At 40.5% G+C, this 23066-nt stretch overlaps 3 protein-coding genes across 4 annotated transcripts; 2 read left to right on the forward strand and 1 right to left on the reverse strand.

Annotated features, from left to right (window-relative positions):
- The first annotated feature begins 894 nt into the window (after positions 1-894).
- On the forward strand, positions 895-5652 carry aqp7 (aquaporin 7). Its single transcript, XM_020629343.3, has 6 exons — positions 895-1242; positions 2197-2323; positions 2428-2565; positions 2680-2798; positions 2885-3102; positions 3281-5652. Exons 1-6 carry the CDS (start codon positions 1105-1107, stop codon positions 3468-3470), a joined length of 930 nt encoding a protein of 309 aa, XP_020484999.2. The 5' UTR covers positions 895-1104; the 3' UTR covers positions 3471-5652.
- On the reverse strand, positions 5132-8119 carry tpgs2 (tubulin polyglutamylase complex subunit 2). The gene is made up of 7 exons (XM_020629344.3): positions 7934-8119; positions 7735-7814; positions 7553-7640; positions 7222-7362; positions 6941-7054; positions 6614-6777; positions 5132-6189 (listed from the first exon to the last, which is right to left on the reverse strand). The coding sequence occupies exons 1-7, from the start codon at positions 8007-8009 to the stop codon at positions 5971-5973; spliced, it is 882 nt and encodes a 293-aa protein (XP_020485000.1). The 5' UTR covers positions 8010-8119; the 3' UTR covers positions 5132-5970.
- A 133-nt stretch (positions 8120-8252) lies between these two features.
- On the forward strand, positions 8253-22936 carry kiaa1328 (KIAA1328 ortholog). Of its 2 annotated transcripts, XM_020629315.3 has the most exons (12): positions 8253-8334; positions 8690-8725; positions 8812-9074; positions 9250-9347; positions 9511-9626; positions 14241-14365; positions 16244-16599; positions 16734-16952; positions 17122-17217; positions 17338-17417; positions 17651-17759; positions 22556-22936. In XM_020629315.3, exons 1-12 carry the CDS (start codon positions 8280-8282, stop codon positions 22782-22784), a joined length of 1782 nt encoding a protein of 593 aa, XP_020484971.3. In that variant the 5' UTR covers positions 8253-8279; the 3' UTR covers positions 22785-22936. The 2 variants fall into 2 exon arrangements, with proteins under 2 accessions (XP_020484971.3, XP_020484972.3); XM_020629316.3 differs by lacking the exon at positions 8690-8725 and having other exon boundaries at positions 8264-8334.
- The last annotated feature ends 130 nt before the right edge of the window (positions 22937-23066 follow it).

The following is a 23066-nucleotide window of genomic DNA, read 5'->3' on the forward strand; positions in this document are numbered from 1 at the left end:
CCTAATTGAATCAACAATTTGTGGTATTTGTTGTTTTCCTTACATACTTGTTTTGTTTTGTTTTGTGTATTATAAATGTGAAAACTTAAATCTGCAGGAAACATAATAATATTGATAATAATGAATGTCACAAACTAAAAATCAAATGTCATGCATCTGAATGTTTTGCAAATAAAAAGTAACACACATTAGGGTAGTCAGTCATTTTGAATGCTGCAATACTTTTCAAAAACACATGTTTCAATAGGATATCCGTTGTTTGAATGATTGATAGTACTGAAAAGCACCAAAGTTCAAATAAAAATGCAGATCAAGGGAGTTAGCACGGTCTAAATTGCACAAAAACGTTTGCAACATTGTAGTACCAAAATGTCTGATGTATTTATGCAATTTGACAGTTTGAAGGAGTTTGCCTGCATTTTTTGGTTTTTAAAAAAAAAATCATGCATCACTGGATGTCTGTGTGTTGTTGTGGTATTGAAAAGTATTGATATTGATTGATTTCACCTAAAATATTTTAGAAGTTAATAAATTTGGTATCTCAACACCTAATGCACACACAAATAGCTTTTAATAATCTCTAGATGATATATATATATATATATATATATATATATATATATAAAAAATAGACAGATGTATATTTATATTTGCCTGTGTGTGTGTGTGTGTGTGTGTGTGTGTGTACAAAGGAGAAATAGTGGAGTTGATCATGTCCAGCTGAAGTGTAGTAGCACTTCTGTTGGACAGGGAGTTATTTTCCCTTCTTCTTTTTTAAACCCTTTTTCATAGTGGTCAGGGACCTCAGATGATACAAAGCTATATGGGGGAGGGTCAGGCTGTGTGTGTGCGTTTGAGGGGTGGGGTCATGGCTTACAAGGGTAGACAAATCTAAATGGGTAAGTGTGACAGAGAGAGACACACACAAAGAGAAAGTGAGCAGAGGAGAGAAAGAGAGGAGGAACAGTTTGGTTAATAGTCACAGAGAGACTTGTTTGTGGACTACTGTTGACATGGGCGGAAGAACATAAAGTCATCTAAGGAAACACAGACTTGACTTGTAGTTTTGTGCAATCAGGAAACAGAAGGAGGTAAAGAAGAGAAATGAAGGACTTGGTGCAGTCAGTAGAACTTGGGGTCTCTCAGCGGAAAGGAGTTAAAGTAAGTCGACCCAAAGCTTGGCTCCAGAATGAAGTGGTTCGTGTGGGACTTGCTGAATCCCTTTGCACTTACGTCATGATGGTAAGAAAAGTCTGTAGTAACAGATTTCTAAAAGGCTCTTTGTCATGTGTAGATGATGTGAAACTGACTAAAATAGTTCAACTATGTTTCACTAAGGACAAATTCACTTCATAAATGAGCTGTTATATTTTTTTGTGAACATTGTGCCACTCTTATCTGTAACTTCCACATGCTATTAATTATTAATGCCATGATCTTGACCCCTATAACATGCCCCCTCTGTCAAATACAAGTGTGTTTCACAGTCACATGTCAGGGGTCCCGAGTGGGGATTGGCTGGTTCAAGTGGGTGAACCAGGAAATGTAGTGTTACCAGAGGAATGGTCAGGCAGTGGGCCACATGGACAAGGTTTCAAAAGTCACATGTTCTATCAGCTGTTACAACAAAACCCTAGACTAGGAAGCCTGGAAGGAATACACACAAACATGCATACATGGTATGTGGGCACATGCTGAACACGACATGTAGATTAGCATGTGACCACACACACACACACACACACACACACACACACACACAGAGACACATGTTTTATTCAAACTTGCAGTGCTTTCACTTGGGAAGGCTGTCTTACGTTTGACCTAAATACACATCATCTTTTGGTGGAGGAAATTCATGTTTCCTGTTTCCTGAATGAATGGCTTGATTTATAGGGAACCTGTTTTTTCCCCGACACAGTCATTTGAGGTCATTGGGTTAAGGTTGAAAAGAGACAGTGTGCTTCATAGGCACAAGATTTCAGACACAGGAACATAGTTCATGTTCCTAAAAAACACAAAATTACAGCTTGGTATTGAGACTGACTCTCTGATTCAGCACAACTCAATCTGTTAATTTTCCGCTACACATCCTGTTTACTGGATAACCTATAAGAGACTGTTCGGAAGTTTGAACTGTATTTTTCTTTCATTTCATCACTATCTGTGACCTTGCTTGTGCTGTTTTCCATCCAGGTTTTTGGCCTGGGGTCTGTGGCCCAGGTAGTGACAGGACAGGGAGCGTTTGGACAGTACATCAGCATCAACCTGGGGTTTGGACTGGGTGTTGCTATGGGGGTTCATGTTGGAGGGAAGGTCTCAGGTACAGCTTGACCTTGTGAACACAACCATCAAGAATCCATTGAAGTCAATACAGCTACCTGCCATCTGACATATACATCTCATTCCAAAACTTTTCTCAATCAGGGGCTCATATGAATGCAGCAGTGTCCATCACAATGTGCGCGTTTGGTCGCCTTGCATGGAAGATGCTGCCTCTGTATGTTTTTGCACAGCTATTGGGTTCATTTTTGGCTGCAGGGACAATTTATGGTGTCTATTATGGTGAGAGCACACTAGGCAGTGAAACACAAGCATGAACTTTTGCTTTATTGTATTTGTATTGCTCGTCATAAACCAAATAGTTTCTGTATTTTTCATGTTTTATTCCACATATAGAAGCTATTTTTGACTACTGTGGAGGGAACCTGACTGTGACTGGTGCCAGGGCCACAGCCGGTATTTTCGCCACCTATCCTGCACCGTACCTCTCCTTGTTGGCTGGATTTATTGACCAGGTAACCATGAAACCAGACTGAAGGATTACTAAAGTACTATCGTCTGAATTACGCTGCAGTAACCCTTGAGCTGTGTTTTGTGCAAGGTATTCGGCACAGCTATGCTGCTGCTGTGTCTGATGGCGCTGGGCGACCAGAAGAACAAACCAGCTGCAGCAGGAAGCGAGCCTGTCGCAGTGGGCCTCCTAGTGCTGCTTATTGGCATTTCTCTGGGCAGCAATAGCGGATATGCTATCAACCCCACCAGAGACATCGCACCCAGGGTCTTCACCGCCATAGCAGGCTGGGGGGCAGATGTGTTCAGGTAAGCAGGAGGGTTGTTTCATTGTTTTAGGGGGGTGGGGTGGAAGGACTTTGATGTTGTCTTAGGAGAAATAAACTAGGGGTGAATTGAGGCTAATGCACTGGGTTGACATTAAATGTTATATTTGGCTTTGTTTTTTGATCTAACAGTTCACACTTTTCGGTCTTTATCTGTGCAGGTCTGGTAATGGTTGGTGGTGGGTGCCTCTTGTTGCACCCCCAATTGGAGGAATATTGGGTGCAGGGCTCTACAAGGCGTTTGTGGAGATGCTCCACCCTCCCCTTTCTGAACAGAGTGAGGGGCTGTTGGAGGAGGAGACTGTTGCTCTGGAGAAACGGGAAAACAACTGTGCAAATGTATGTGTCTAAGACCCCCTCACCCCACTTAAAACAACGCACAGGGTTGCTCTTGTAAAGCTGTGTGGCTATCTGCATGCAGTAGAATCATTCCATGAAAAATGTATCTTTAAAAAACAGACTTTTTTCAAAAGTTAAAAAAAAGCTTGAATGGAGAACAGAGAGACTTTCTCAAAAAGAGACTTTCTAAAATAAGGACTTTTTTTAAAATGATGTGTCCGCTTTAGGTGAATAATTGTATTAATATCTACTTATTTAGTTACTAATCTAGTGGATGTGATTGTGAGTGACTGCAACACAAAACATAAACATACTACATTTACAGCTCGTATTGCAACATATAGGACTAACGAAAGGTTGAAAAATATTTTTAGGGTCAGACGATGAAAAAAACACTCATTGATATATATATATATATATATTTTTTTTTTAATATTGAGGCAATAGGACCAGAAATAACCTTTAAGCACACTGTACATATCATTCTATTTTTAACAATCAACAGGAGAGCACTAAACTAAACTCCTCTGAAACAGTTTGGAAACGTTATTTCGGTCACTTTGCCTCTTAAATAATACTAATTTGTGTTGTATTTTATATCCTTGGAAAGCCTGATTAGTCACCTTTACAACGAGGTACAACTTGTAAGGATCGTGCATTCATGGAAAGAGCAACACAGCTAAACTTGAGACATGTTGAGGAATGGGATGCCATCCCATTCCGAAATGTGACCAGGCTGGTGAGGAGGAGGTGCCAAGCTGTTGTGGCTGCTTATGGCTCATCCACACGCTACTGAGGTCCATGACAGTGTCAAATGAATAAAGTGTAAAAAGCGTATTACTGCGGGAGAGTGCAATCATCGATTCCACCAAGCAACTTAAAACAGGAGTGAATACCAACAGAAGAACTTTGCAGGACATTTTGGCACATTTTTTTGGGCGCTACCCAAAAGTTTAGCTGTGTTGCTCATTCCACGAATGCATGATCCTTATAAGTTATACCTCGTTATAAAGGTGACTAATCAGGCTTTCCAACAATATAAAATACAACACCAATTAGTATTATTAAAGGGGCAAAACAATTGACAGAAATAAGGTTTCCAAACTTTTTTTTTTAGGAGTTTATGTGAGGAAAAGAAGTCGCCTCAAAGAAAATAATCCAAAAATAAAAATGTATCTTTTTGTAAATTAAATAGGAACAGTATGGAGTCAGCTCCTCATAGCTTGAAAGGGCAGCAGCACAACCAGAGATAATAAACACGTTCATCTTTCCATGAATCCAGCACGCAGCTAACAAGTGTAAATGGAGGCTCTTGATTCACTTTGTAGGAGCTACAGGGTTATTAAAAAAAGAGCATTGCTCATATATGTATCTCAGCTAACAAGTTCTGTCTCAAAAAAAGCTGGAATATAACCTCCTCACATTTGGTCGAATGTATGGAATATCATACCAGCAATGCAGTCAGATCTCATCATACAAAAATCACTGTTTCGATTTAGCTTAATTTTTTTTTTTTTTAAGAATGCATGCAAAGATGAACGTAGAAGTTTTCAATTTTCAAAGACTTGAGATTAAAAAAAAAAAAAAAATCCCAAATCTTTGAAAAAACATTTTAACTAAAGCTCACATGTTGCAGTTTCAACAGACACTCAGAATAGGGACTCAAAAACATGTTGTGGATCATGTAATCAGCTTCCTTTATTTTAAAGTTTTAGATAAATGCTTCAGGTCATACAAGCCCTTTGACTGACCAGAGTCATAGTACTGAGCACTTCTTTATTTCCCTTAATTGTTCACATAAAGAGATTTAAAAAAAACAACAACAATTCTTTGTAATGTTACTTATATTTTTGTTGTATAATACATTCAATGTACAGTATATATATTTACAATCAAGCCTAGTGATAATAACTATAGATGAAAACTGATACTGTGTTATATTGAGTACTGTTGAGTCCTCATGGTTACAGCACCGGCACAATTTGTATGACAGTATTATTGGTGCTTTGTCTACAGCACACAGACATATTCTATGAGCTGGTTTACCTTGGAGTTATTTTCACCACTGAATGCCACTTGTGATATACTGTTTTCAATTAGGCTTTGAAAAATGTAATCTATAGTTCTCTTTTCTTCCTCCCTTATACTGTGCAGTGAAATGTAGAGTAAAATATGATCATCAGGATTATCATGATGGCCTTTGTGATGTGAATTGTATGACAAACCTAAACATCTTGTCTCTTTAGCCAGATCGGAGGGACAGTTTACTCATTAAACCTCCAACACATAACCTCCAAAAAGGTGGTACCACCAACTTCCCTCTTATGCATCTATTCAGACATGCAGTAGTCCAACCTTAGTCGTTAATGGTATGCTCTCATGGAAGATCAAGCTGCTGACACACATATTGATCAGAGTCCAACTACTGACAGAATTGCGGATTCCTCCTCCAAGTTGTTTTGGATGAACAGACTGTAAAGTGGATCAAAATACTTTCTGAGTTGGAATGCTTTCACCGTTTTACACCAATGTGTCTTCCTGTGCTGCCCTGGCTCTTACCAGTGCTCCCTAAGCTGCACTGTGCTGTCTGCTTCTTCTTTGGGACGGGCACCTTTGTTTTGCCTTTGAAGCCTTTTGTTGGATCCAGCTTGTTGAGATAGGAATCACCAGCTGGATCGGCCAAGCTGAGCTCACTGCTGAAAATCAGTGGTTGGTACAGAGATGCCCACTGCTGTCGAGGGAATAGGAGAAAGATTCATCAAAGGAACTAACTTTCTCTCGACACATGAACATGCTTTCCTAGGAATATTTGACAAGAAGTAGTTAAATTATTTTTAAGTAACAGCAATTGAAGATAAAAGCGACTTTTCTGTCAATGTCCTGTTTCAGATACTGAGGCAACAATGTTTAATTATTTGTGTCAGTGTCTTAAAACGTATTGCGTCCTCTTGTCAGAGTATAAGCAAACATTGTATGCAAGTATTTTTAACTTAACATAGTTAGGTAGCGAAAAAGACAAATCAGAATTTAGTGAAGTAAAGAGAGTAGAGACAATGACAGATTTCAGCCTAAAGTAATGAACTAAATAAAACTTTTGCAGATGCAATTTAAACATCCGCAAGTAGTCTTTTCAAGTGTGTTACACCCATTTGTACCTTTGCCTGGGGGCTGGGGCCATAGGGGGTGAAGGCATACTGCCACTCAGGCAGACCAAGGTGGGTGATCATCAGCCGGTAGTAGGAGGTGAAGGTTGCTGTCAGAAAATGCCAGCACAGCGAGCGATCAAGAAACCATATTTCGCTCTGCTGGGCCACAACACCTGCAATTTACAATAAATAAATACGTGATAAAAATATATTTTAGGTTGATTTATGATACATTTGTATCTTAATTATTTATTTATTTATATCTTGTTTTTTTAAAATTCTGCATTGTGTTTTACATACATTATGATATGTGAAATTTGTGAATAAAAACAAGACCTGAAGTGCAGTTTTTGTAAACTAGGCACACTTTTCCGTTCCCACCACAAGAATCCAGCTCAAAGATCCGGCACCGTGAATCAAAATGGGGTGCAGCAGAAGCATGTCTCTTTCCTGGCAAACAGCATTAACGAGTCTTGAATAAACATTTACTTTCCAATCAACATTTCATTCATTAGCCTGCTTTCTGCACAGCTGAGCACACCAACAGACTTAATCAAACTTGACATGCTGTAATTGTTGATTTAAGCCCACAAGAGGATCTGACAGGTGATGGTTACCACTTTCTGTGCTGTTCTCCTCCCAGTCCAGGTCAGCCAGTGAGGGTGCATTAGGGAGAGAGAATAATGATACTGGCTGCAGAAGTGGGCACAGTCTGGCCACACTGTTTATCATCATGCATCCTAAGGAAACGCACTCATCTGAAAGACACCAAACCAACACAATTCTGATCTTATCAAAGAGTTAAACAATTCTTCACAAAAAGACTTCCTTAGTTAATTTTTGTTTTCAAAGAATGACTGAATGACTAGCCTTTATTTTAGTATATATATAAAAGCTTTATTATTGCTAATATTACAGGCATAACATAACAATGATGTGGTCACCTACTGTCAAGTTTAACACCCCAGGTAAGTGTGAATCCATCAGTCGTCAGATAAAAATCTCGCAGGTCCTCTGGCAAAATACACGTATTTTTCTATGGAAGAAACACAGCAAGATGAGTTAGTTGACAGAAATAAAATGACCACATTTCAATCTGTTAGTGTTCATTTTTGTGTTATTTTTTCCACCTGTTCCCAAGACAGCAGGCTCCTTTTCTCCGCTGGCTCTCTTTCTACAAAACGCACATCCACCACACCAGGCATATTTTCTGTCATAACAGGGACACATTCATACATTGTATTAATATCATAGTAAGACATTACTATCCCTGCTAGCTAACCTGAACGCCACTTGCTAGTTTCAGAGCAAAAAAAACACGATACACACCTAGTATTCGAGTAATACCAATGGTCAGTCTTTCAGCAACACCTTTAAATGACACGCTTTCTTTTGTCTCTTCCATTTTCCAAATTGTTTTATCACAACTGTGTGCAAAATCCTTGAAGCATCCTCTGCAGATACCTACACCGTAACCTATCAGCTTGGAGCTGGCAACACAAACAGGAAGCGACATGTGCAGCTTTAAGGCACATTTGAGTCGTTTTTTTCTTCGCCAGTAGCAAGCTGTCTTTCAAAAATGAAAACCAATAAGCTGTTGCGATGCAAGCGAAGGGCGGGGCTACGATTCCTTAGCAACGCTTGGCTCCCTGGAAGTGGTGGCGGTCGATTCAACATGGCGGCAGCGACAACAGAAAGTGGAAACTCAGGGATATTTTGGATGAACGGCGGTACGCTTACTTACATTATACCGTCCTTGACATGCTCCACGAAGAACCTACAATATTTGAAAGAGTGTGTCTGCTTAAAGTTTTTTTATTTTCTTGAAAGTAAGCAGCTAACTTAGCTTTAGGGTTGTTAGCTTCGTTTAACCAAAGTAACTTAAATGTACGTGTAGGGCGCGTAACGTAACACAAAGTTCATTTGTATTACTATTATTAAGACATACGTTTTTGTTTTTATTGCTACTTGGAGGTAGCTAACTGTCTGAGATACAAAATAGTGATCGTGTTAACAAACAGGAAATGCTTTAACACACTTAAAAGTTAATTTCGGTGTCTGCTTCTCTTCCATTATTCCACACAGCCTCAGATGATGACACACCTTTAGTGTTTGTTCCTGGTGAGTGAATGTTAGCAGAACTTCTAAACTCTGTATACCTCATGCACACATTGCATTTACTGAAGTCTTCCTAAATGTTGTCTAAGGTGTGGATGGAAAGATGAAGACTCAGACTCCTTTCAGGGTGGGGCCAGGCACCACCAGTGCATCCAGTAAAAAAGTTTCCAACATGCCAGCCAGGCACAGCTCTGACCGCAAGGATGGGACCACGCTAAAGAAAAGTGCCAAGAAACAAGGCCGCCTACAGAGTGAGCATTCTGGGGTATATATCAAGGACTGCTGCCCTGTTGCTTTGGCTACAGAACACATCCCCTCTTCAGCCAGCGGGACCTTTCTGTCCTCCACACAGGTAACACATTGTTTTCTGTAAGCAGTTTTTGCGTCCTGCTTTCCTGGATATCAGATGGAATCACTGAATAAGGAAGACAGTGTATTGATTTTTAAAATAAGGAAAATAAATATTGAAGCTGAAAGAATCTTAGTATTGAACATTTTGTTATTTTTGCAAACATTGTTTTGAACAGGTGACTGAGAGTAACAGAGCTAAGAGCCTGGTATGTTTGAAAGACCTCTGCCCTGAAGACAAGCGTCGGATTGCAAACCTCATTGAAGAACTAGCTAGGTAATACATGACACTGAAGCTATGGGAGAACATAGTATTAAAGTTATATAAATATATGATTCATATGATTAAAAAAATGTGTGCTTCCTGTAGCTTTGAATACCGTGTCACTCATTATGTAGATCACTTGTCCTTTTAACAACTGTAATTACTTATTTTTCAGAGTGAGCGAGGAAAAAGAAGTGTCAGTGCAGCGCCTGAAAGATGAACAGGGAACTTTTGAGCGCAAGATCCAGCAGTTGGAGCAACAGAACCTGATCATAGCACAGGAGAGAGAGAGTATCCTTTCACAAAACATGAACAAAACAACAGATTTTTTTTTGAAAGCGTTGGTCAGCATTTGTATTTATTTTTTTCATAGTATGGTAGACATGAAATGGCAGTGATTGATGTTTGGGAAATCAAAATGTGACTCACTTTAATGAGGAATCCAGACGTCTCACAAGAATCCCAGGGTAGGATTGTTTTAGGACATTTTTTAATCTGAAAATGTCACAAAGTTGTACACAAATATGTATAATTGAACACCCTGATTGATTTCACTGAGTAGATGAACTTGAAATTTAAAGGACAGAGTATTTAGTGAAGTCATCCACCGTTATCTTTGGCTGGAATAATTAACAGTCGCCATGAGACCGTTATTCATTGCAGGCTGTATGATTGCTTTTTGTTACGGGCTTGTGGGTGCTATTTCATAACAAATTCAGCAGGGGGCAGTGTTGTCTTGGGTAAGGCCATGCAGTGCTTTTAGCCAAGAGGCTTCAATTTGATACAAAAGACAGAGGAATAGAGCAGATTTATTTAAATTATTTGAAGCCTCCTGCAGTTGTCTTTTGCAAGTGCTTGTAGCTTATCCGCTGTGTACAGAATCAATTTCATGGTTGGAGCCATGGCCCGGATCATCTAAGTCATCTTAATATCAAGCATTAATTTGGATTTTTAACTGAGAAACTACAGCATATGCTCTCCCTAGCAAATGTTTCGGTACCCCTCGCTGAATGCTGCAGAAATTATTTTAGTGCTTTCACCCAAAATAAGATCAGTTTGATTCCTAGCGGATTCTTGATTTTGTCCAACATGAGTGTTAAAGCTATGCTATGCTGGTTATTGCACCCCATAATCAGCATACTGTCTTCATAACAATTCTGCTCAGGTCAAACCACAGCATCGCCAGCAGTCAATTTAGGTAAAAACACTGCAAAAATATGAAGAGTAATTGACCCGGCTGGTAAATTGCACAATTGGCAACGGTGGCGGGGAAAATTAGGAAAGCACAACTCAATTAAAGGCACTTTGGCTCGGAGACTTGGCATTTACACCAAACTTCTAAACTCCATTAAAAAGGTATTTGAGTGGAAAAAGTGTAAGGATCCAAGCACCTCAGGGGGGAGACGTAGTCTTTTAAAAGTGCATGCAGGAGTCATGGAGGCTCTTCTCAGGCAGGAGGTTTCGGCACTTCGCTGAAAGGTTAAGGAGACACCAAAGGCAAACACAGTGAACGAGGGTCTTGTCAAGTTTAATTCCATTACGCCTCAGCTTATCTTATCAAACCAAGATTCGGAGTTGTCAGGGGTGTTGGAAAATACCATAGCCCCAAGCCACCGAGGATGAGAGGGAAACAGTACCCTTGATATTTTGGGCGTTCAGCTGACATTTGGAACAGCAGGACTGAATTTGTGTCTCAGATAAGAAGGATGCCTTTTGTACTTCAAGGCATGTTGGCATGGTCTGAAGTCAAGGTGGCGTTACTAACACGATGCAGTGTTCTACTTGTTGTATCCGGATCAAGGCACAGCAGGTGCTGCAGCTAATGCACATTTATTCAGTTGAAACAATTGGAGGGAATCCTGAGGCCGTGGAGAGAGGAGAATAACAGGCCTGTTAGAAAATGTCACTGAAAAATACTACATGTTGTGATGGAGGATGGCGGAGCAGAATTCATCCCTCCCTAGTTTCTGACAGATGAAAATAAAATGTAGAAATCTGGCATTAACAAGGAAGCATTTTGTGATAAGCTTGCATGAGAAGATAGTGTTTCGGGGAATTCTTAGATTTTTGTCTTTTTGTCTTATCAAATCTCCTCAATCTTCTTGGTACCAGCTCTCTTTTGTGTTGGGCATCTCTGAGCTTTATTTAAAGAACGAGTGATGGGGTTGAGGCCGAGTGCTGTGTAAGATGTTACATGTTGAATATGAACCTTCTAATGTGAAGCTGTTTGATGCCGATGTCCTTTTTCGAGCTGTGCCTTTCACATCCCTGCTGAGTCCATAAAAAGGGCTGTTAAAAAAGCATAAATACACGGAGCTCCTGTCACTGATTATTTACGGAGACAAAGTTAAGCATTGTAAAGGTTGATGTAGGGTTTCTATAACTGTTGACTCAATCCGTTTAGATGCTTAATTGATTTAAATAAAATCCAAATGAGCCAATTGAGGGCTTGATGTGAAATTAATAATGCATAAGGCATTGAACCTGTACTTAAAGAATACAGATTGAATCAGGTGGTTGTTGACAAAGCTTTATTTTGTATTTTTTTGGACATTAGGCACATGAATACTGTGCTCATGCATCGTACGTTTGCAGTCGACATATTTCAAACACATTTGAGTCTTTAAACAGGTGAACTGTATAAAGATTGAGCAGGAAAAAAATGAAGTTGTGCTTTTTTTATTATGAGTTGTGGTCCTAACATAGAAGGTGGCTGGGTAGCTTTGGTTTTCTGAACATTTGCTCTGAGGACCATGAAGGCATTTTCCAAATGACATGTTGAGTTATTTATTGGTTTATTGAGTGACTTGAAATCATTTCTCTTGTTCAGATTTCATAGCAGTGAGGCTGTTATGTAACCTGTCTTCTTCTATTAATTCCCTGTCATTGCATCCTTACACACATTTATGCTCTTCAGTCTCCGCCCCAGTTTCCTCTCACATTTCTGCTCTGGCTCAATCTGTTTGGCACAGTGAGCTAAAGCAGGCTTTAAAATATTCCCCCCTCCTGTGCAAATTTGTTCCACCTTGAAGTGGATTTCATTATTTCATTTGAGCCGGGGCCTGACAGGGAAGTGAATCATTTTGACAGGCTCCGTCTGAAGCTTCTTCAGCCAAAGCCCTTGATTTTGAGTATTTTTGGAGCGGGGGGGGGGAGTAAGTCATTGTTGGCACTTTGCAGCTCTAACCTAAACCAGGGGCTTTCCGAGTGCTTGGCCCCCATTGGCTGAGGTCCAAGGCTGTGAAGGAAGCATGTTTAGTGTGGCGACAGCGAGAGAGGTGGAATCTTATCAGTGTCGCTCCACTCGCTTCAGATTACCTTTCACTTACTGTCCAGTGACTTTGTCAGCCTGTCAACACATTAACACACATTACAGTCATCTTTGGTGGCGGGATGCTATGATGAGGCACTAGTGTTTGTACAGACTTTGTGTGTGTTCCTTTCTGTTTGAACAAATTTGAAAGAAAAACATGTAAGAATGGTTTACAAAATCTTTTAGATATGAGCTAGAGGCATTTTTTTCAACAATTCTCTTTCTTGTACTAAGGTGAGGTGTATTTCTATCAACATATTCAGTATCGCCTCTTCAAGACTCTTTGTCATGCTGCATAAATAGACCCACCAGCAGCACAGGTTTACATGATGTGATGTCCTTGTGATGTCTTTCAGCTTCCTATACAAGACGACTTCCATAAACATTATCAGTGCAGTGATAGGGCGGCTTTAGTTAGATGAAAGGTTTCCTCACAATTTCCCTGTGTTTACGGAAGCTGCAGCATTGCATTTGTCTGGTGTCTGGTCCTCAATTCAAAGTCGTCCCGGCTTTCTTCTCTGTCCCTGTGTTTCATTTCGACAAACTGATTGAAGTCTTCTAACAACCAAAGTGTTTTCTTATGGAGTGGTTCGCCATCTATTCCTTCAATAAGACTCCGCTTTGAACTTTGATTTCCTCTTTAAATGGAGGCTCTTTTTTCCCCAAACGAATGCTGAGAAACTCATCATCTGGGGGAGCAAGGCCACCGTCATAAATAGATATGGCCTGGAGGAACACACTTTAAGGTCAGCTCATGCGGGAGTGCCTGTCTACCTGCTTCAAGGTATTGTTTGTGTGCTAGCTTTTTAGGGGTTTAGGTGCAAAGTGTGCCCCTTTCGTGTCTCGCTGTTTCCTCGAAAGAGTCAGACTGCGGTTGATTATTGAAGGTGTGCGAGTGTGTCTGTGTGCAGTCTCTCCATTCTCATGCTCATTATCTTTGTATGTGTCGTTGTGGAGTGGGGCTGCCACTGTCATTAGTTGGCTCCTGAGGCGCAGCAGTCGTTCCGCTCCAGATTAGTTTTCTTGTGTCTGCCAGCTCTCTGTCTGGCAGATAGCCTGGCACGGCACTGCCCAGCTCAGCTCGACACAGCTTGGCCCGACCCAGATGGCGAAAGCTCTGTGCCACAACAACAACTTTGATTTTGCTGGCCTCCTCTCCAACTCTGTTTTTCAACTTTGCTGTTCTCTCTACTTTTCTGGTCCAATGTGTAATTGATTGTAGAAAAGGGTTTAATGCAGATTGTCAGTCTAAATCCAGCATGTGTCCTTTTTTCTGTTTAAGTTGCATTACAGAACCCTGTCCTTCCTAAAATTGCTGACGTTCACAAAGTTACCTTCTCACTGTAGTCACACAGTGGGAAGTCATGTAGTTATAATTTAGTTCTGTGAGTTTCATATTTACTTTGTAAATCTTTTTTTTGTATTGTTGAAAATACATTTATTCTTGCATCTGTCGGCCAAGCAATATCATGAGGCGTAGGGTCTACTTTATCTCAGCTGCAGGGACAAGAGGGTTTGAATGTTGTAGAATGTTTCTGATTTGTTTGTATACCTTTTTAACCTTGTTAGTTCCTTAACCCTCGGTCCTTCAGGCATGCAGCAGCAGTACAGAGAATGCCAGGAGCTGCTCGGGCTCTACCAACAATATCTTTCTCAGCAACAAGTCAAACTTAACCAGTCCATTGCACAGCTCAGCCAGGCACCAGCACACAGCAAGGTATGATTTGTGATAGAGTGGGTTTGTGCAAGGCTGTAAATATGTGTTATTGACAATATTCCAACGCATGGTGCCGTGACGTAACATTAGGATGGGAAGCTCAAATGTTAATTATGTAATGTTATCGTGTCTTAATGTTAAGTCAGGTATACTATGCAAAACTGAGCAACTGTTTTCATTTCAAAGCTTCTTCCAGATTTTAAAGCTCATCTTGAACACATTTCTATTAGCCTGAGTTAAAACCTGCCGATTTCAGTTTACAATGTAAAATAATCTGTGCAGATCTTTCTTAAATCTCCCCTGTTATTTTAACATTACTGTATCATCGGTGCAGTGTAGTGCCTATTTTCACATTGACATATAAGCTGATGAATTTTCCAGGATCAATAAGTCCTTGAAAAGAGGATACAGAAACTTTACTGAGCCTCAAAAACCACCAGCGTCTGCCCATAGCAAACTGCAAACATTGTGTTTTTGGTATGTGGACATGGATACAAAATGAACTGTAACGTCAAAGTCACATGCAAGTTCTTCCAGCTATTAAAATAATCAATCAATCAAAAGCAATTGTTTTATATAATCTTACTTTATTGTTTCACTGCACTGCACTGATGATGCAGTAATGATACAATAGTGAAAATAATAATGGAGTGTGATGGGAGATCTGCACAGTTTACAGTATGTTGTAAACTTGGAACAGATCCAGCTTGTTTTATCTCAGGCTTATATAAATATGTTTGCGATATGTATTGATATCTAGATTTAATGTAGACCTTTCCAAAAGTATCTGTGATTATCAAACATATAGAGGTTATGAAGGAAGTGGCTGAATGCTAACAGCCATGTTCTGGTGGTAGCTAATGGCTTATTAAATATGTTTTTTAACTCATATGGCTTGATGTTCCTCTGGATTTTCGTTATCTATTGTCTGTGTAGTTTCTTATCAGTCAGGAAGCTTTGAATTTAAAACTTTTGTAACAACACGATAGCCAAAATATCCAATGCAAACAGCACATAGCCCCCATGTATTGTAATAATACAATACATAATTGATGGAGTCCACTTCAGCCACTGATTCAATATGAAACAACATACTGAAAACTCTTGCAAGGTGACCAGGTGAAGCAATCACGCCTCCCTGACTTCAGCCTCTGAGAGAAAAGATGACTTGGCCAACCTCTTTGTCCCACAGTGGCTCTGAATAATGGGCGTTTGCTTGCTCTCTGACCCTGAGCAAATTAGTCACAGCCTCTTCCCCAGTCAACTATTAGATGAGCTTTCCTCCTTATGTTTATCTAATAATTTTCCTGACCTTGGCTTACCTGCCAGTTGTTCTTTGAGGAAAATTGTCCTCTAAATCTTGTGGCCACTGTCCACTTTTATAGTTTCGGAAGATGATTCACATATGTGCTGCTGTAGATGTCCCCTAAAGCAGCTCACCTCCCCTAACACCATGTCTATACAGCAGCAGCCTGAGACTTAGGTCAGTGTCCATACAGGAAGGATCCAGGAATGGTAATGGTGTGTATGTCATCTGAGTTTTAGCACATAACAGCGATGAGAAGAATTTAAGACTTGAGGAATTATTCTTTGCTCCACGTCTTGGCCACCCTCATAGAGACAAGGTTTCGTGTGAGCTGTTGTGGAACAGTTATTAAAAGCACACGGGAAAGCTTTGAATGCACATTGCAACATGATCAAATTAGGCTGGTTAGTGGCTCCTATTTCTGTATTGGTAAAATTCCATCTGTAGAGTGGATCTACATTAGGGTTTTGTGAAGCACTCAAAGGGTTTTTGGCTGAAATACTGCATGCATTTTTCAGAGGCTTCCTAAATTGGCTAAAATGCATTCATTGTTCTCTTTGTTCTATGTCCAGGTGCTCAGCAGTGAGGAAGCCCCCAGCAGGGCTAATGGCTCACTCTTTGATGGTTCATACCTCGGCCTTGCCACTGCTCGAGCACAACAGCCTCAAGTGTCCAGGAGTGGTGGTCGAGGAAAGGGAGCAGTACAGATCTCAAGTGACGCTGACTCACTGTCTTGTGTCAGTGACTCTAGCCCAACTGATGGGCCTATCAAACAGCAAAGGAGTCAGAAAAGGCAGTGCAGGAAGCCACACCTCAGATGTGAGCACTGCGAAGACAGCGGCTATGGAACACAACAACGGAGAACTAATAATGGCTCTCGTCTGGAGAATGACCAATACCAATCCTTCAACCAAAACGAGAGTGCAAGGTACCGATCATGAAGTAATGATTTATCATCCAACATGTTCACATTGCTTTATGTGTAGTTTTTAATCAATATATGCATTTCATCAAGAGAGAATTGTTAGCATTAAAGCAAATGAAATGCATATTTGTACAAAGGCTTCACAGTGGGAATGCCATTGGCTCAGAGGCCAAAGAAGCCCTGGCCAGGTCTCAGTTGGGTCACGAGGACTGGGAGGAGAAGAGGCACCAGCTGCTGCTGCAGAAGATGCAGTTGGAGATGGAGAGAGAGAGGCTGCATGCACGGCTGGCTGAGCAGGAGGAGAGACTCCACAGACAGAATCAGCAGTTACACCAGACGCGTCATGATTACAGCAGGTAAAAAGAAAGAAGCCACATGGTAATAAAATGCATCTGGTAAAAGCTTACATGTGGGCCATAATTTGTAATTAATTCAATAGTAAGTCACTTTGTTAGTCCCTTGTTCCACCTCATTTCCTTGCAGACTCAGTCCATTTTTGTTTTTATTTTCCTGTATTCTCTTTAGGTTTCAACAAGCTACAAAATCGGATCCCATCGGCTCTGCCTCTAGAAATGTAGATCCACAGCTGGCAGGTCCCTCTCACCAGGATTTACCCTCCAGGTAAACCAAGTAGCCTCATAGAATTTAAGACAGACACACAAACTGCAACTAATTCAGTAGATGTGCGTAAACTCTCTCACACATAAAGCAGCCTTAACATATTATGTCTGTGGTCTACAGTGTGTGTGAAGAACCAGAGGTACAAACTGGAAGACAGAGCTTACATGAAAAGCCTTCACGGAGCCTGGACAATGGCAATGGTAAGCTTCAACTTTTAATTAATCTGAAGTATTTGTTCACTGGTCTGCAAAAGGAAAACCATTGTAGCTCAAGATATACATTTTTACATCAAGTATTTACAAAGTAATTCACTATGTGTATAAAGCTTTGATAATGTTTGGTTACAATAGATTCTTTATGTCTTGCCAGAATTACTCTCAGTGTTGCGGCTTTTACTTTCATTATAACCTTCCTATTTTGCATTTTTCAATAGAGGCCTTCGAGCTGTCCAAAAAGGACATGGCTACATCTCCTGTTCAGCCCCCTGTGAGCCTGAGTAAACCCGTCTCCAGGTCTGTGATCCAAAAGACCCCAGAAGCCAGGTAACAAATCTATACTACACATCACTGAAACTCTTAAAAAAAAATGTATTATGTTTTCTAGAATTTAAAGAATAAAAAGTGGTAAGACATTAAACAGGTAAGTTTAAGCTCTCCTAGAGGAATTACTTCTCAAGGTAACAGCCTGTGAGCCAACCAATAGAGAAGAGTAGCTCATTGAACAATGAAAAACAGCTCAGTTAAGCACTTGACTAATGCGGTATCCAAAGGGGACACATCTTTTATCTGTGCTAATTTGAAATTCCAAACAGGGCTTTCTTCAGGAGTTACAAGGACTTCTTTACTGCAGCAAAGTTTGAATGAGTACTTCTGTTAGCACGCTTCTGCTGCCTTGGGTTGGACACCTTGCAGGCTTGTCCATCTGTAATATACATATAGATATATATATTTTTTCTTTCTTCCTGAACTCTTAATGCAATTGAGTTTTTTTCTCTGGTTATTATTGTCATCATCATATCACTGATGTTGAAACACAAATATGATACATGTACTGTAGATATTTTAGAAATGAAGCTCATGCTAGGATTGTGTTTTCTGCAGTGTTAGAGTCTAAATTATGTCCTTTCATAGTCAAGCTAACTTTTTCGAGCTGTGAGAAGCTAAATGAAGCTTTTTACTGGGCTAGGTAGCGCTGTGGCCGGCCTGTCAGGAGACATGCTGCGTTCCATTAGTCGGCCTAGCAGGGACCCTGCAGCAGGTGTAATTGAACAGACTTCTGGATGCACACTGTGCTCCCTTCTCTCTCTCTCTCTGCCACAGTAATGAGACAGAGAAAGCGAGAGTGAGGCAGAGATGTTAAAAGTGTGTCTGAGGGTGAGTGAGGGGTGAGAGAATCGGATAAAGTGAGAAATGGGAAAAGAGGAAAGTTAAAACAGGTTGAGATGGATGGAAATGGAAATGGTGAGAAAGACGTAAGAAGCGAGAGAGATTTTGAGGACAGGAATGAATCACTGAGTGCAAGCATCAGACTTTCCTAAAAAGGAAAGGACATTCATTACCTTTTTTTCTTCCAAACTTACATGGAATGGTAATTAACCTGGCAGTGTGACGTCTTAGCGTTTGCTGCATTTTTTCATGAGCAGGTGGGCTTTTGCCTGCCTCTGTTTAAGGGCTTTTTTTTTAGTGGAATTTCAAAAAGTTTCAGAGACTGACAAAAAGCTACCAATAACAGCGTGACAGAAGATCTTTTTATATGTAATTTTCCTCTAAAGTTAATCAATTTCTTTCTTACATGATGTCAGAATTCATTTTGTGACTGCCTGCAGTACCTGTAAGACAGCTTTATAGCTCAAAGTTTACAACTTCAGATATTTTACTCTTAAACAAAGCAGTGCCTGGTCCAAGTTGAACTGTGAGCTCCACCAGATGCCCATTAATTCCAGCAGTGGACCCCGGGTATCAGATCTTATTACCATCCATTTACACCTCCAAAGCCTATTAAAATAGTTGGACTCTTAGCTTCACACAGGGATTCTTTTACTACCAGTAATGAGGAAGTCTGCCTCAGAAATGTCTTTTGTGTTTTTTTGTAACATGCATATCTTTAGATAGTTGTAATGATTTTTTCTTCTGCTGTACGTTAAAATTACCTAATGAAAATAGTAAGATAACATTAATTAAATAAATGGATGCAAAGGAGATAAAGGAAGTTCTCAGTGTTGTGGTCCAAAGCTTATTTAGAGTCTAAAAGAGCGATCAAAGACCTTCCCAAAATACTTAGACTTTAGTGAGCAATGATGTGCGGAATGGAGCAATACTCATACAAGTTAGCCACAAGCTGTGTTATTGCCATAAATATGTTCTTGTAGAGTGCTACCATGACAATGAACTGCTGCCATTTTGTAATGAATAATACACAAAAGCTATTGTGTTTGACGTAGGAGACTAAATAAAGCAGCTTTCTTTGGTAAAGCAAATCTACCTACTGTCAGATTCAGCATGTTACCTGAACCTCTCTGTTTTACTCAGCAACAACATGCCCCTCGTGACCATTTAATCTTAACCAATTCAATCTTGATGTGCAAATTGCAAAGCGAAGCTGGGGTTAACATTAAATGACCTTCTTAATCCTTTCATGAATCCTGTGCTAGTTAGTAATGAGACAGTTCCAGCGCACCCCGCCCAGCTCATCTCCATCCTTCCTGCCATTGCCCGCCTGCTATTGATTGGTTGGGAAATTGACATGCGGGATATACGCAGTGGCCATTATAGGTTTTTTATCTCACTGTTTGGACTGCAAATGAAAAGGAGCGCCGGGGCGAGACGGCTATCTTTAATGAAAGAGAGGAGCCAAATAAGCAGTGAAAGTTACGAGTGGGAAGAAGGCGATGGGGAGCATAGGCAGAGGAGTTTTGTGGAAATTTTATCTGGCGTTACTGAACGAGAATTGGTGCACAGGGAAATGAAGCCCAAAGGTTTTTATTACACTGTGAAAGTACAGTTCTATATGTGTTCAAAAGACTTGGAAAGTATTTGGAAGCAGGGAGCTCAACCACCACAGGACCTCTTTCATTTTTACATACAGGCTGAAAGATACAGAGAGTTCTTTAATTCATTGAAGAATCGTGTATGCTGTCAGAATCAGCTCTCTGTAGTACACTGTAGTCTCTGAGGCTTCTTTCGGGTCTACTGTCAAACACAGAAGATTGAAGTTTTTAATAGAGCTTTAAAGGGATACTTCAGCCGTTGAAACATGAATCTGTATTGACGGGTCACACGTAGTAGAAATGTGAAATACATTTTGAAGTTGGTGCCTTCTTGGCCGAGAAAAGGCAGAAAGTGTCTTTTTGGCTCATGTTGATGAAAGACACCGAATCCCAGCAAAAAACGTCATTTTGCATCACTGGAAACTCCTTTTCAGACTTAGAAATACAAAGATTTCCCATCTCGGGAAAATGAGGGCAGGATGCACGACCATTCAAAAATACTACCAGGTTTCTAATGATGCAAAGCTTAATGCAAATAGTTGAAGTATCCCTTTAATGTTGGCAATGCAGCATTTCTAGATGCTGTCAAAATGACCCACATCCCAAGCTAAAGTTTTTTTTCTTTTTTTAACAATGACTGAAACTTGTTTTCCTGTGACTGTGGTCGGAGCTTTTTTCTGTATGCATGTTTCAGTAAAATGGATTTGCCATGACTCCCCGGGGGATATTAATATTGAGCAGCAGTTCACAACTTCACCTCACACAAACTGGAGCCAAGAAATGAAGTTCTTTGTTGGACTGTATACCCCTGTGAAAATCTATTGGCATTCTCTCTGGCCCTCGTGCAATCTCTACCCACTCCCATTCCCCCACATTCCGCCCAAACTGTACCCCTACCCCCCTGCGCTCCCCTTGTTATAGATTGTGACCGCTGGTAAGTGATGCATTATTCATTACCAACATGTCGTTTGTTGATGGATGGCTGTTTGAGAGCCCTGTCCGTTAAATAAATCAACAAATAAAAATGCAAATTCTCACATTTCGAGAGAAGGAACCCAGCCAAAGTCCCTCCCCCACATTCCCTCTCTGCCTTCCTTTCCATCCACAAAGCGCTGCACTTGCTTCCAGTCTCTCTCTCTCTCTCTCGCTCTCGCTCTCGCTCTCGCTCTCTCTCTCTCTCTCTCTCTCTCTCTCTCTCTCTCTCTCTCTCTCTCTCTCTCTCTCACACACACACACACACACACAAAGTTGCTGATGCTCTTTCTTCCGCCTTTCCTGTTGACAGGCAGGAGACCAAATGAGGAAGACAGATTTACTTACTTGAGCCTCACTTTCTTTTTTCCCTCAGTTAACATTTAACATTCCTCAGCCGACTTAACCCTCATTCACCCCCCAACACACACACACAAACACACACAGACTCAAACATGTGCATACATTACATCATGCTCCTAAAGTAAAATATAACCCTTTTTTAAAACTTTTCAGCGACTGATCTGTTCTGCCTCCAGTTTATGTGAAAACATGACATATCAAGGTCTATAGTTACGTGTGGAGAAACCCAGATTTGCCCTGATTGGAAGTTTATCCTGTCTGTCTGCTGACCACCCGCATGCATATCAACAAGTACACGCCAAAGATCACGCTTACCTGGGAAGGCTGTGTGCCGAGCTGTGCGATGCAAATCGATGCAGCTTCAAACGAGCAGAGAATTATGTTAGCAACATCAGTGGAGCGTGCTTTAAAGAATTCATGTTTTGTATCTGGAATGGCAGTCGTTCGGCTGTGTATACACTGAATAATTTATCAAGCCAGCCAGACTGAGGGATTGAATCTCTATTAGCTTAATCTCCCCCGTTTTGGTTTATTTATTTCTCTGCACATTCCCTCATTTCTATTCCAAGGGAGAAAGCATCAGGTCCTCTCCCTCTTTTTTTCTAAGACCTGCAAGAAACTCTGTTTTCTGCCGGGACGCCCCAGTGGCTTTGACTTGTTAAGGCTACTTGTTAGGGTTCAGTAGACACCTCAGCAAGAAAGATTTTGTTAACACGTCAAAGAGAGATTTGCTTTCCTATTGTCTGTGGTAACAAGTGAAAGGTGAGTGGTGAATGCTTAAGTACTAGCATTGGACTCCAAATGGACTTTAGCCTTGTGTGTGTCCTTTAAATCTCTGCTTGCACATTTCTGTTTACCATGAAACAGCACCATCATTTTCATTCACAATGCCTACCATCCTTAGGGCACCTTTGGGTTGTATATAACAAAATATGGCAGTACTGCCTTTATGCATGCTGAGGTCTCATGTAAACCAAAGAAAAAGAAAACCTCCTAAAGTTCTACTTATCTTTCCAGGTTGGAATTCTCAGTGGTTGAGTTGTTGGATATCTTTACTCCTGTCTCTGCACCTGAGCTAAATAAGCCGTCCACTCAAAGACCCAAAACCATGCAGCTTAGGCTGGCCCCCGCTGCCCCAAAACCAGCGGACAGAAACTTGTGTACCTCTGTTGGGCCTTATCCTCGGGATGCCCAGCAGGACCTGGAAGAGAGCCAAATACTGGAGGATATTTTCTTCATTTGCTGACCCAGAATCAGGATGAATCCAGTCACTGACTTTATTTTTGGTCTCTTATTTAATTTTCAGTTGACATTCTGACTGAGCATGATCATGATGTTATTTACTGTATTCCTGTAACTTTGTGGTTTTAATACAAATAAACATGTATTTATTCAGAATCTGTGCTGCGTCTAGTTTTTAATTGATTAACTTCTCTGTTGTTTACCTCAGAGCTACAATATCATCTCTGAGAACGATGGCAGCATTCATGCAAACTCATCTGAAACTCAATGAACAATGACAAGGTGT

Source organism: Labrus bergylta, chromosome 5 (genome assembly GCF_963930695.1).
Source record: "Labrus bergylta chromosome 5, fLabBer1.1, whole genome shotgun sequence".
Classification (NCBI taxonomy): Eukaryota; Metazoa; Chordata; class Actinopteri; order Labriformes; family Labridae; genus Labrus; species Labrus bergylta.

Bases quoted from the DNA above. Each gene is read 5' to 3' on its own strand.
- aqp7 (XM_020629343.3), top strand. From the start codon at position 1,105: ATGAAGGACTTGGTGCAGTCAGTAGAACTTGGGGTCTCTCAGCGGAAA. The intron at 1,243-2,196 runs GTAAGAAAAGTC...TTTTCCATCCAG, and splicing joins TTTGCACTTACGTCATGATG to GTTTTTGGCCTGGGGTCTGT. The intron at 2,324-2,427 runs GTACAGCTTGAC...TTTCTCAATCAG, and splicing joins TGTTGGAGGGAAGGTCTCAG to GGGCTCATATGAATGCAGCA.
- tpgs2 (XM_020629344.3), bottom strand. From the start codon at position 8,009: ATGGAAGAGACAAAAGAAAGCGTGTCATTTAAAGGTGTTGCTGAAAGA. The intron at 7,363-7,552 runs GTAGGTGACCAC...GGTGTCTTTCAG, and splicing joins CTGGGGTGTTAAACTTGACA to ATGAGTGCGTTTCCTTAGGA. The intron at 7,055-7,221 runs GTAACCATCACC...GCTGTTTGCCAG, and splicing joins GGAGAACAGCACAGAAAGTG to GAAAGAGACATGCTTCTGCT.
- kiaa1328 (XM_020629315.3), top strand. From the start codon at position 8,280: ATGGCGGCAGCGACAACAGAAAGTGGAAACTCAGGGATATTTTGGATG. The intron at 16,953-17,121 runs GTAAAAAGAAAG...TATTCTCTTTAG, and splicing joins ACGCGTCATGATTACAGCAG to GTTTCAACAAGCTACAAAAT. The intron at 17,218-17,337 runs GTAAACCAAGTA...TGTGGTCTACAG, and splicing joins CACCAGGATTTACCCTCCAG to TGTGTGTGAAGAACCAGAGG.